The sequence below is a fragment of the Salarias fasciatus genome, chromosome 10, assembly GCF_902148845.1.
Source record: "Salarias fasciatus chromosome 10, fSalaFa1.1, whole genome shotgun sequence".
Lineage (NCBI taxonomy): Eukaryota > Metazoa > Chordata > Actinopteri > Blenniiformes > Blenniidae > Salarias > Salarias fasciatus.
Window position 1 is genome coordinate 2,926,846 of NC_043754.1, and position 14,168 is coordinate 2,941,013.

The 14,168-nt window shown below is 48.5% G+C and overlaps 1 protein-coding gene across 2 annotated transcripts in view; it reads right to left on the reverse strand.

Annotated features, from left to right (window-relative positions):
* The window catches only part of sptbn4a (spectrin, beta, non-erythrocytic 4a), a 37,947-nt gene extending 24,283 nt beyond the window's left edge, over positions 1-13,664 (reverse strand). The window contains exons 1-3 of one of the 2 annotated variants that reach the window (XM_030100736.1): positions 13,491-13,664; positions 13,048-13,341; positions 12,578-12,733 (exon numbers count right to left, since the gene is read on the reverse strand). In XM_030100736.1, the coding sequence (XP_029956596.1) occupies positions 12,578-12,700 (123 nt within the window). In that variant the 5' untranslated portion in view covers positions 12,701-12,733; positions 13,048-13,341; positions 13,491-13,664. Of the gene's footprint in view, positions 1-12,577; positions 12,734-13,047; positions 13,464-13,490 lie in introns of those variants that run through there. The other variant, XM_030100735.1, reaches the window with a different exon arrangement.
* Positions 13,665-14,168: the final 504 nt, after the last annotated feature.

Consider the following 14,168-nt stretch of genomic DNA (forward strand, 5'->3'; position numbering starts at 1 on the left):
TAATGGAAAACTGCTGTTAATTTGAAATTGGCATCCAATAATCATATTCTTAATAGATGTTCACCCAAACTTAAGCTCCGTCTACACAACAGCATTTTCAAATTAAAACAGTTCACTGTGTTGTGGGCGTCTGTTTACACAATGGCGCTCAAAGCCACTGAAAATGCAACCTTTTCAGAAAGCTCACACACACCACGGCCACAGTAAATCATTCTTCTGCACATACGAGACTAGATGGACAACAACAACTCTGGAGGCATTGATACCAACACCAGGCATCGGGTCCAATGCTACATGCTACATGCTACATGCTGAAAAGTTTCCGGACTCACACACCAGCGATGCTACATGCAAAACGTGATTAAAGTGAGATCATCTGATACAGTCATTAACAGCGAGCTCGGTGTGCAGACAGACGCTACACACTCTTCTATACGTACTGTAGCCTGTCAGGCTGTTGCAGACACACTCAGCATCAATGGAGAGGTTGATAAGCTAAAGTATAGCTTTAGCTTATAATTTGCATATTGAGTATAACTTTTTTAAGTACCGTTATCAGTACGCAGCATGTACAGCAGCTAAAGATTAGTACTCGTCCTTTAAAAAAGTGGTTTGTGCATCCCTAAAGACAACATTTTCCTGCAGAGTGTCATGACTCCAGGTCGATATTCTCCTGGTTCTGGTCATTTTACACGAAACGTTCCTGTGTAAACGTTCCGGTCATTAGACTGAGAGGTAAAAAGACTGTTTCACAGCCTTATGTCACTTTTTAAGGCAGCTAATGGTGAAAAATGGAATAATTTTATTGTGAGAGGAAAATAAAAGCTACTACTACTTTACAGCATTCCACCACAAGGTGGTGTAGTGAGTCCCTCCACCTTTCTTCTGACTGTCAGAACATTAACAGAAAGACACCAAAACAAAGTGAATAATGTTGAGAGTGGATATTACTGGCTCCAATTAACAGCAGAGCGCTTCATCTCTTCAGAACAGAGACTCAGGCTTTAACAATTAAAGATGCTTCTTTAACTCGTTCATGCTCCACAAACACACATTCAAAAGGACGTTCCTCCTCAGAGGACCGGGCAACGCGAAGAGAACCGACAGATCAGTGTGTTTAATTGTAGGAGTGGTGTGTGGTCATGAGACAGTCACCGATCTATCAGCTCCATCCATCTGGCCTGTGTGTTTACAGAAGCACTGACCCCTGAGCCCACGGTGAGGCTTGGCACAAGGTCAGCTGAGAGTCCTGACTGTAACCGAGAAGCACCCTCAGATCCCACACACACACACACACACGCACACGCACACACACACACGCAGGCGAGTCGCGCGGCTGGCTTCATGTGCTGAGTAAGAGCTGCGAGAGAGAGAGAGAACGGAGGCGAGGGGCCGAGTCGGGAACCCTTCCAAAAAGGACGCGGAGTTCTCCGGTGGCGGCAGGACGCAGCGTCATCTCTTCTCCGCCCGTCTCTCAGGTAACGGCAGAGACAGCGCCGGGGTGGATTAAGTGATGTTCGCGGGGCCGCGGAGACACGGCGCTCCCCTCAAACTGTCTGCGCCAGGCTGCTCGCACGAGAACTCGGAGGAAAATCACGCCAGTCAGCACGGGAGGAGAGACAGCCTTTTCTCTTTTTTTCATAGCGAGCAGCCATCTTCTGCTCTCAGTGTCAGTGGTTTGAGTCAGTTTCTCTGGTTTTCAGAGAGAAAGGTTAAATCAAGCAGAGGTGAAGCCGCATCTGGCTTCATCCTGTCTTCCTGTCGTTCTGAGCAGAAGTATAGGATCATAAAACCATTCCCAGCACTCCTTTAAACTCTGAAAACTCACATTTTCACTCTTTTAAATCGTAGAAAATATCCATATAAAGGCCTCGATGCAGCCTGGACCTCCTGACATCTTTGACAACATAATAACTATCTCATAAATTCAAAAGCACAAACGCAGAGCTCCACCTCACTGACACTGAAACATGTTCGGACCTGTCTTTATTGCTATCCTGCAGCTTGTTGTTTCTCTGCTGGCGTCCAGAATGACGCTGTTTTTCCAGTCTTCACCGAATGTCACTGAATCCAGAACCGAGGAAAAACAAGAGCATGAAAAATGTGAGGCATTTGATGGAAATGATCATGAAATCCACCTAGAATTAATAAAACAAACAAACAAAAAAGGATAAGACAGTATAACTTATAGTTTCACATGAAGTTGGACTTTTTTGGATTGTTTGATCTGTTCAAAACAGACTCCACGTTTCTTAATCTCTTAAAAAAAACAGATGAGCTGAAAACAGGACAGTTTATACAAGGACTACTACATATCTGCTGTAACGAGTAGAAGCCAGCGACGCCGACTGAATCCTGTCAATAGTTACAATGAAAAACTAGATGAAATGATCAATGTGAAGTGAAGCTCTGAACTGTCTGGAGTTAAACTCTCTCCCTCTTAACGTCTGATACGACTCTTTGGTTGAAAATATCAACGTTTCACACACTGCAGACAGTGAAATAATCATTTCCAGGCGAACCACAGCATTTGCTTAAACTGACCCAAAGAGCAACTTTTTGAAAGTATCTTGAAAACATGACAATCTGAGCCCCAAACGGTTCATATTAAAGTGTTTTCCAGTGGTTTATATAAATATCTACGATGCGTCGCATCACTTTTCTTCTGACGATATAAAAAAATGGAGCTCATTTACCATTTTTTGTTGCATTGCTGATACAGAAACAGTTCACACTTTTCAATGTTTTTCAGAACTGTCCCATCAACTGGACATTCGATTGGTCCTGAACTGCCAGAGGTTTGGATTTTACCTCTTTCACTGAAATGATTACTTTTAACAGGTTTTAATTTAGCTCAGTCCACTAAATAAAGGAACGACAACAGCATATAAAGACAAAATGATCCTTTTTGTTGTTGCGCTATACAGTAATGTTTCATAAAAATGCTCAAACAGACAAAACATTTCTAATATTAGAGTGAAAATAAGTTAAAAAGAGATGTATTCAAGGCTGCAAATTCATGATAAATGCTAAACTGGTGTGTATTTGTGTCATAAAGTATATATATCTATTTGTACTTGAATGAATCAGATTGTTTTCATGTATTAAAATATGAAGTGTTCAGGCACTTACATCTTAAAATAATTCTCCAATTTTTCTCCTTCATTCACTTTAGTATTATTTTACTATCACTATATTATTAAAGCAGCTTTCTATATGACTGTTGCGGCAAAAATATTGCATATAACCTGAAACACCTATTTTTTTGTTTTGCTTTGCTTAGTGCAGGGTTGTGAAATATTCATTTGCACTAGCTGTCAAAGCAATGTATAAAGTGTTTTTATTTGTTTTAATATGAATAAAATATGAGAGGTATTGAAAGGTTGCAATTAAATACAAAACAGTGAGAAGATGATCAACTATTTGCAATATTGTTTCATTATATATTTTCACTAAAATGAGTTTTGACAAATTATTGTGCAATTTTTGAACTCTGTGTCTCCAGCTCAGTTGTTGTTAGTTACAAGAGCTACAGAAGCAAATCCTCTTCTGAGTAAAGACATAACCTATCTCTTATTTTAATTTGGTGAAAAGTAACTGTAATGAAGAGACAAACACTTTCTATAAGTTCCATCCATCCATCCATCCATTTTCTACCGCTTATCCGGGACCGGGTCGCGGGGGCAGCAGTCTCAGCAGGGATGCCCAGACTTCCCTGTCCCCAGACACTTCCTCCAGCTCCTCTGGGAGGATCCCGAGGCGTTCCCAGGCCAGCCGAGAGACATAGTCTCTCCAGCGTGTCCTGGGTCTTCCCCGGGGTCTCCTCCCAGTGGGACATGCCCAGAACACCTCCCTAGGGAGGCGTCCAGGAGGCATCCTAAACAGATGTCCGAGCCACCTCAGCTGGTTCCTCTCGATGTGGAGGAGTAGCGGCTCTACTCCGAGCTCCTCCCTGGTGACTGAGCTCCTCACCCTATCTCTAAGGGAGCGCCCAGCCACCCTACGGAGGAAGCTCATTTCGGCCGCTTGTATCCGGGATCTTGTCCTTTCGGTCATGACCCAAAGCTCATGACCATAGGTGAGGGTGGGAACGTAGATTGACCGGTAAATCGAGAGCTTCGCCTTTCGGCTCAGCTCCTTCTTCACCACGACGGACCGATACAACGACCGCATCACTGCAGCCGCTGCACCGATCCGCCTGTCAATCTCACGCTCCATCCGTCCCCCACTCGTGAACAAGACCCCAAGATACTTGAACTCCTCCACTTGGACTAGGGTCTCTCCACCAACCTGGAGGGGGCAAGCCACCTTCCTCCGGTCGAGGACCATGGCCTCGGATTTGGAGGTGCTAATCCTCATCCCTGCCGCTTCACACTCGGCTGCGAACCGCCCCAGTGCATGCTGTAGGTCCGGGTTCGATGAAGCCAACAGGACAACATCATCTGCAAAAAGCAGAGATGAAATCCTGTGGTTCCCGAACCGGAACCCCTCCGGCCCCTGGCTGCACCTAGAAATTCTGTCCATGAAGATTATGAACAGAACCGGTGACAAAGGGCAGCCCTGCCGGAGTCCAACATGCACCGGGAACAGGTCCGACTTACTGCCGGCAATGCGGACCAGACTCCTACTCCGGTCATACAAAGACCGGACGGCCCTTAACAAGGGGCCCCGGACTCCGTATTCCCGGAGCACCCCCCACAAGACACCACGAGGGACACGGTCGAATGCCTTCTCCAAATCCACAAAACACATGTGGACTGGTTGGGCAAACTCCCACGAACCCTCGAGCACCCTATGGAGGGTATAGAGCTGGTCCACTGTTCCACGGCCAGGACGAAAACCGCATTGTTCCTCCTGGATCCGAGGTTCGACTATCGGTCGGATCCTCCTCTCCAGTACCCTGGAATAGACTTTCCCGGGGAGGCTGAGGAGTGTAATCCCCCTATAGTTGGAGCACACCCTCCGGTCCCCCTTTTTAAACAGGGGGACCACCACCCCGGTCTGCCAATCCAGAGGCGCCGTCCCCGACAGCCACGCGATGTTGCAGAGACGTGTCAACCAAGACAGTCCCTGCACATCCAGAGACTTAAGGTACTCAGGCCGAATCTCGTCCACCCCCGGTGCCTTGCCACCGAGGAGCTTGCCAACCACCTCAGTGACTTCAGCTTGGGTGATGGACGAGTCCACCTCTGAGACCTCAGCCTCTGCTTCCTCCACGGAAGACGTGGCGACGGGATTGAGGAGGTCCTCGAAGTATTCCTTCCACCGTCCAACAATATCCCCAGTTGAGGTCAGCAGCTCCCCACCTCCACTGTAAACAGTGTTGGCGGAGACCTGCTTTCCCCTCCTGAGGCGCCGGACGGTTTGCCAGAATTTCTTCGAGGCCGACCGATAGTCCTCCTCCATGGCCTCCCCGAACTCCTCCCAGACCCGAGTTTTTGCCTCCACAACTGCTCGGGCTGCAGTTCGCTTGGCCTGCCGGTACCCGTCAGCTGCTTCGGGAGTCCCATGAGCCAGCAAGGCTCGATAGGACTCCTTCTTCAGCTTGACGGCAGCCCTTACTTCCGGTGTCCACCACCGGGTTCGGGGGTTGCCGCCACGACAGGCACCGGAGACCTTACGACCACAGCTCCGAGCAGCTGCTTCGACAATGGAGGTGGAGAACATGGTCCACTCGGACTCAATGTCCCCAGCCTCCCTCGGGACATGAGAGAAGCTCTCCCGGAGGTGGGAGTTGAAAGCCATGCTGACAGAGGGTTCCGCCAGACGTTCCCAGCAGACCCTCACAACACGTTTGGGTCTGCCAAGTCTGTCCGGTTTCCTCCTCCGCCAGCGAATCCAACTCACCACCAGGTGGTGATCGGTCGACAGCTCTGCCCCTCTCTTCACCCGAGTGTCCAAAACACGCGGCCGGAGATCAGATGACACGACAACAAAGTCGATCATCGACCTCCGACCTAGGGTGTCCTGGTGCCAAGTGCACTTATGGACACCCCTGTGCTCGAACATGGTGTTCGTTATGGACAAACTGTGACTAGCACAGAAGTCCAATAACAGAACACCACTCGGGTTCAGATCGGGGAGGCCGTGCGATCCAATCACCCCCTTCCAGGTCTCACTGTCGCTGCCCACGTGGGCGTTGAAGTCCCCCAGTAGAACAATGGAGTCCCCAGTCGGAGCACTGTCCAGCACCCCTCCCAGGGACTCCAAGAAGGCCGGGTACTCTGCACTGCTGTTCGGCCCGTAAGCCGAGACAACAGTGAGGCACCTATCCCCGACCCGAAGGCGCAGGGATGCAACCCTCTCGTTCACTGGGGTGAACTCCAACACATGGCGGCTGAGCTGCGGGGCTATAAGCAAACCCACACCAGCCCGCCGCCTCTCACTGTGGGCAACGCCAGAGAAGTGGAGAGTCCAGCCCTTCTCGAGAGGTTGGGTTCCAGAGCCCAGGCTATGTGTGGAGGTGAGCCCGACTATATCTAGCCGGTACCTCTCAACCTCCCTCACAAGCTCGGGCTCCTTCCCCACCAACGAGGTGACATTCCATGTCCCTAGAGCCAGTCTCTGTGTCCGGGGATCGGGTCGCCGGGCACCCTGCCGTCGGCTGCCACCCAATCCACACTGCACCCGGCCCCTACGGTTCCCTCGGTGGGTGGTGAGCCCACCGGAGGTCAGGCCCACGTCGTCCCTTCGGGCTGAGCCCGGCCGGGCCCCGTGGGCAAAGACCCGGCCACCAGGCGCTCGCTTACGAGCCCCAACCCCAGGCCTGGCTCCAGGGTGGGGCCCCGGCTGCGCCATACCGGGCGACGTAACGACCTTTGTTCTTTTTCTTCTCATAGGGGGTTTTGAACTGCTCTCAGTCTGGCCCGTCACCCAGGACCTGTTTGCCATGGGAGACCCTACTAGGGGGCATAAAGCCCCCCGGCAACATAGCTCCTGGGATCATGCGGGCTCTCAAACTCCCCCACCACGTTAAGGTGGCAGTTCTAGGGGGAGTTTCTATAAGTTATCATTTTAAAATGCAAAGACACAAAAAGGTCTAATGAAAAAACTGCTGAACAAAGTTCAATGAAAATGTGTGAGGCAGCAGGTTGAAAAAGAGGTTTTGATGAAGATTTGATAATTATCAACTCAAAGTGGAAAATGTGAAACATGTTTCGGTTGTAAAAAAAATTGTCAAAATGTTCATTACATACAAACTCTTCAACATCTAAAAGGTGAGAACCAACAGATGAGTTAGAGATCTGTTCACTGTCTATCCACTAATTCATTATTCGGTAGCAGCAAATTACTGATGTTAAATCCAAGACACTCCGCAGTTCAGGACGGACGTAAACTCTGGTTTTAAGAAGTCGCTTCCATGTCTTCACTCATTCACACTCCTCCATTAATGCTCAATCATCCATTTTAATTCAAGAACAAAGTTGATCCAGAAAACCATTTAGCAATAAACCACAACATCTTCTGGTTAAATTACAAGTTTACATTACATCCAGATATTTCAGAGTCTGAACCTCAAAACAATGAAGCTGAAAACCAGGTTAAGTCAACACGGCGACCTCTCATGACTGAAACTGAGTAAAATAAGGATTTAATATATGGAGAGTCTGTGTGTGACGTCAAGGAGACCAAAGAAATGATGACAGTGATGAAGAGTGATAAAATAAGCCAGAAAGTGTGTGGAGGAGCTTGGGGTGGAGGGACGGATCACTCAGACTCTTCATCCGAGAGTCTGACACTGAATTCAGCTGAAGACATAAAACTATCACATTATACTCAGTGAGTGATGTTATCACGCAAACAGGGCTGTTCTGGTTCCTGCAATCGGCCACATTCATCCATTAACACACAAAAGACAACAGCGGCCATTCAATTTGGATTTCAGAGTCTCGGCCAAATGAGGGATCGAACCACCAACACTGGGACTGGAAGATGATCCACTCCACCAACCCAGCCTCAGTGTCCACTGGGGAAACATGCCGGCTTTTCACTTCACGTCGTGACAAAAACCAGAGAACACCCCGGATCGTTAGAACACCAGCACCAAAGACGTCTCTCTGACGACACGTTTGCTACGAAGCGACCGGATGGAATTCTGAGCCTCCACAACGACAAAAAGAAGAGATGAGATCTCATTCAGTGGGACCGGTTTGGGTCATTAGAGTGAATAAATCGAAATCTGGTTAAATCAACAATGCTATATGGGAGCTGATCTGTCATGAAGTCAACAGAGGAGATACAGAAAAGAAGAAAGACGAGGTACACACAGAAAAAACGACCAACTAAAGTTCTCAAATAAAAGTCGAGGGCAGCCAGCTGAGAAAATGACTCAACAACAGCAACATCTCTGCTGAAGCCTGAACTGATTTGCAAATCAGTTTCAAACACATTAAAAAAAACATAATGTGATCATAATGCAATGTTTTCAGGTGTCTGAAACTTAAATCTAATAGCATGAGGTCCTCCCGGCACTGTGCATCATCTGAGGCACATATTTATAAAGACAAACCCGGTTCATGGACTGTGTGTGTTGTTTTACATGTCTGACAGATTTAATCCTCCGTGAATCTGATTAATAGATCAGCTTCCAATCCTTAGTAGATCAAACCCTTGATGATTAATTCCACAAAGGGAAACGTCAATCTTCATGAACTTCATATAAACTCTGTTTCTGTCATTGTGAAGCACATAAAAGCTCCAACAAAAGGCCAGAGAGCCAGTTTAACCCTGAGACAAGAATCATGGGAAAGACAAGGCAGGAAGTCCAAGATCGTCTCAAATTACTTCAACGATCTCTCTCCAATGATCAGTGATCACTTAATAATCAATCAATAAGCAATAAATTAAGTTACTTATCTAAAGTGGCTGGAATTACCGACGATGCATGGCAGTGTTTTACAACTTTAAAAATGCTGTGACCTCCCCCTCTGATCTCTGGTGTGGAAAAACAGTTTATTATGTAACGACACCACGTTGGTGAAGGAAGAATACGAGCACTGATCTGTAGGTAGCTGCTGATCCAGTACCGATAGGAGGAATTATTAATGCCGATAAGTGTCATTTATACTACAATCAGTATGCAAAACTGTGTTGCTCTGCACAGCCTCTGCGTCGACGCTACGTCACCTCCAACCGCCTGATACTACTGCTTCTGCAGCACGCACAGAGAAGTGTGTCTGCGCATCGTAGACTGTCAATCCAGCTCGCTGTTAACGAGTGAATCAGTCATACTTCAATCATGTTTAGCATGTAGCATCACCCGGATACCGTTAGCATGTAGCATACAGCGTGTAGCACGGCTCGGACTAAAATCCTCCTGGATCCACTGTGCAGTTTAACTGCTGAGCGACGTCGCTCCAACTCTGTTTCTGCTGATGAAGTTGTATAAACCAGTTTCCTCCTCCTCTTGATGTTTCCATCAGAGGGTAGTTTACACAATTTCCAATGCCGGCTTGGTTCATCCCAAAAACAGTGACAGACACGCCCACTTGCACCAAAAAAAACAACATGAAGCGGACAGTTTCAGGTCTACTCTGATGACCGCAGACATGTGCAAATATAATTCCGACAACCTCAGAGGGAAATCCTGTGATCTCCGACACACACCCACAGCAGGTCCTATGATGGGAACCACTGCATCAGTATAACAGTTTCTGTGCTTTTCACACTTGTTTCTATAATTAATGGAGTATTACACAAAGGAGTTCCACCCAAACGGCCAGATTTGACAAGACGCCACATCTATTTGCTTTGAAACCACAAAAACACATAAAGTCAGTCACCCTGGGACTACAGACACGTCTGTGTTGAAGCAGACTCAGATCAGGCGCCTATCGGAGGCCCCATCTTTGAGCTGCTCCGCATCGTGACTGAACCGAGTCGAGGTGTCTGGGAGGGTCCAGACGCCGGCCTGATAAACCTTAAAACACATTTCACACATGGACAAGCAAGATGGCTGATGAGGATTTCCTCATTAGGTGAAACACAGGAGAAGGTCTCGTCTTCAAGGGCCGAGGTTATAATTAGTTACAATGCTCTCTTATGAATATTTAATAACCCAGTATATAGACTACAAAACAGAAATACAGTGCGTAAAAATCTATAGAGTCTAATGAATTTCCTAATGTATTCAATAGAAAAATGAATTATTAAGACGTGCTGTTGGGATGTGATCTGAGATGTAAATACGTCTAAAAGAGGTCAAAGTTTGATAGATTCCTGACGGACAAGGAGAAACTGATGTCTGTCGTAAACAGAGCCTGGAAGGTGCCACAGAAATTGAGTTTTAGTCAGTATAATTCAGCTTTTTGACATACAAATGACCACAAACATGATTCAACTAAACTGCTCTTTAACCTGTTTTATTTTCCAGTTGTGAGATTTTAAATAGATTACAACAGAACTCAGAGATTCCAGCTGTCAGTGTGCTTTCTGTCCGACACTGATCTGATTCTCAGGTCCGGAAAGCTGAAGAACACACTTCAGATTAAAGGTGCAGTGTGTAGAACAGGTAATGCCACCTTCATGCTTTAGGGGGCAGTAATGAGCTTTGCCAGTTTGTTTTACCACTAAATCAGACACTTCTTCTTGACTGGGCTGAGGACAGACTCGATGCTGCATTGACACGTCCTCACATCAACACTGTGCTCATTCAGCTCCACTGAAAAATTAAATAAACCCAACAAATCAGTGAGGAACACAAAAAATGTCTCAGCAAGCATCCTTAAATACTTTAAATTCCAATCATCCTGAAAGGTATTTAACTCACCGAAGAATAACTTCAAAACTTGGATCATTCCATGTTATTGATAAGCATTTAGTGTGTTTAAGAACTAGCCTGTCTATATGATTGTGGCTAATAGTGAAGGCTAATAATTTTAGAGTGTGTTCAGAATTATTTCTGTGGTTTGCCTCTAAACAAATGATGATCTGTGTCGAGTGTTTTTGTTCCAGAACAGCCTGGAGGCCTTGATCAGGGCTTCTCGGCTGTATTTCCTCAGAACGATGAGTTGAAACATGGAGTAATTTAAGGAGGAGCCATGTTTACAGAGACATCAGCACTAGCAGCGAGACCTGCCTCTGCATTGTTCACTTCAAACTGTGTCCAACAGAGAGGACAGAGTTTATAGCTGCATGAAGTTACAGATGCCTTCAATGTCATCATTCGGGATGTACAGTGATAAAAATGATCAGATGTTTGAAGTTTTTGAGAGGTTAGCAAATAGAAATAGATGTGCTTTTTAAACATAGATCTCGAATGCAGTGCTTTAGTAAAAATGGACGTACTATTGTGCATTAAAGATTAACCTGCAGTGGAGATGCTCCATAGCTTCAATAGCACACATCAACATCAACATCAACATCATCTTTAGCTTATAAATCAGCTGCTGACAACAATTTCTGTCAATAATATGAGAATTCCAGAAATGAACCACAATGTAGGAATTTGTGTGGAAAAACAGAGAAATGAGAGGTAATCCTGTGAGTTTGACTCCTGATGAGAACTGGCGGCCGTAATTTACAAGGTCTTTCTCCTCACTGGGGGGACGCTGGGTTATGTAATGGACTCCAGTGCGGGGGACCTGGGTTTGAATCCCTTCTGCAGCGTCAATGTAAAAAGGCAAGGCTACAGTGTGAGCTGAATAAACACTATCCGCTTCAAGCAGCTTTAAGCACTATTAAGAGGGATTATTTATCCTCACCTGCATTAAAGCCCTGAGCAGGTTAAGACATGTTCGCTCCGAGACGACGGCATCCTCTGAAAGCAGAAGCAGGGCTGAAGTTGCTCTAATTTTCCTCAAATTATTAAAACGAGGCTGAAAATCGGCCGACGTTTCAGCCGTGAATCGAAGAGGAGAGCACACACGTCGCCCCCTCACCGGCCCAACACGCCACATTTCCCAGCATACACCTGTGACCATCCTGATGCACCGCGCCGCCCATGACTGACTCATTTACATGTGGAGAGCCCACCTGAGCTCCACCTGAGCTCCATCGACAGGAAACCACAGACCGGACGCTGCTGTCAGGAGAGCAAGGCATGATGGGAACGCAGGGCAAAAAGAGCTCACAGCAGCAGCATCAGACACACCACAATCAAACACTGTGTGTATGTCTGTGTGTGTGTGTGTGTGTGTGTGTGTGTGTGTGTGTGTGTGTGTGGCCTTCGCTGCATGTCCTCTGTATGATTCACAGCTCATTCAGCATCCGCTGGGATTCAGACTGGAGAATCCTGCGTGGAAATCTTTAAAACAAAAATAAAAAAAACCCCCATGGCATGAAAAGCGCCGGGACGGCAGCACGTGTGCACCTGCTCGCACCACGGCCCGCCGTCTCGGCGTAACCTTGAGGATCCACGATGCGCCCCCCCCTCTTCCTCCTCCCCCGAGCCGAGCGAGGAGACGAAAGGTGAGCGGTGACATCTCACCCACTTTCACCTATTCCCTGCCGCCACCACACCCACCGCCGTGCACACTGCTTCCCGGGTCACGTGCGCTCCCTTTTTTAGCATGCAACCCCTCCTCCTCCTCCTCCCCCTCCTCCCCGCCTCCCCCTCCTCCCGGTCACCTCCACTCACCTGTTCTATCTTGGCCAGCCATTCCTTGTTGCGGGCCAGCTCGGCCATGAAGGCCTGGTGCTTCAGCCACTTTCGGTGCAGCTTCTGAGCCTCATCCCGCGCCGTGTCTCGGGCCATAAGCATCTTCTCCTCCGCACCGCTGTCCCAATCACTCAGCTAGGGGAGACAAAAATAGCCACCATCAGGAGCCCAACGCTCGAGCCAGCCCTTCTTCACCCCCCCCCCCCCCCCACCCCCACCCTCCACCCACCGCCGCCCCCCCACCCCCACCCCTTTCCCACAGGACGTCCTGCCTGCCTTGCCTCCTCTACGCCAAGAGCCACCCGCTCTGCTCTGCAGGGGCCTGGGTACCTGTGCCTGTCACCACCCCCACCCCCTCAACCCCACCACCAGGCACCCTTTTCTGGGGGATGACAGAGGGACACAGAGAGAGAGAGAGAGAGGGAGGAAAAAAAAATCAAGATAAGCACCTCAGCAGCAGCAGTGGTAGCAATGGAAGCACTCAAGCCCTTCCTTTGGGTCGCCCCTGGGTCCTCATGCCCTACCGCTTCATGGGTCCTGCGGTCCTGATGCTGCAGTGCCTGCTAGCCAGTCTCGGAGAAGGCGAAAAAACAACCGGCCACAGAGAGGAAATGCGCCAGTGACAGCAGCGGTAAAGAACTACACACACATCCAGGGCTCCCGGCGGGGCGGCGGGTTTTCTTCTTCTAGCTCCGAATGTCAGTTAACAATCCAGCCTCCATCGGTGCAGGTGTAGATGTAGCCTAGCACACACACACACACACACACACACAGACACTTGCACGCACGCACGCACACACACGGAAGAATCCTTCAGCTGGGCAAAGGGATGAAGAAGAAGAAGAAGAAGAAGAAGAAGAAGACGATGGGAGGGAAAAAAAAAACCCCTGACCATCCGCCACTCGCCAGTCCCGGTCAATCTGTAGTCCTGTCTCAGGATGCTGAAGACAGGAGGAGGAGGAAGAGTTGGAGTGGGAGGAGCAGGGTGAACGGGATGCAGAGGCAGTGCAGAGGAGGCCAGATAACATGAGCTATCGGCTTGTGAAATGCATCGCCGCTTCTCCGCCTCGCCGCCGCCGCCGCTGCAGAGGCGCACACGCGGGCCGCTGCCCCGACGCTCCGGCGTTTTCTCTCCTCAGCTCCGCCGTCCGCCGCTCCGCCGCGGTTGGTGCATGCTGCTGCAGTCCGTGCCTCTCAGCTATACGCTCCCCTCGCTCGCTCTGCGTGTGTGAGCGAGCGTGAGCGTGAGCGTGCGCGTGGTGTGAGTGTGTGAGTGTGTGTGCAATCACAATCAGCACTGCAGTGCCGGAGCAGAGAGAGAGAGAGAGAGAGAGAGAGAGAGAGAGAGAGAGAGAGAGAGAGAGAGCGAGAGAGAGGAGAGAGGTGGGGGGAGAGGAAATGGAGAAAGGAGCGAGGGGGGGAGACGAGCAGTTAAAAAAAAGGAAGAAGGAGGAGAGGGGGAGAGTAGCTCAAAAAAGAAAAAAGATGGTGTTAGTGGTGGGAAGGGGGGGTTAGAGAAACAGAGAAGAAGAGAGAGAGAGAGAGAGAGAGAGAGAGAGAGAGAGAGAGA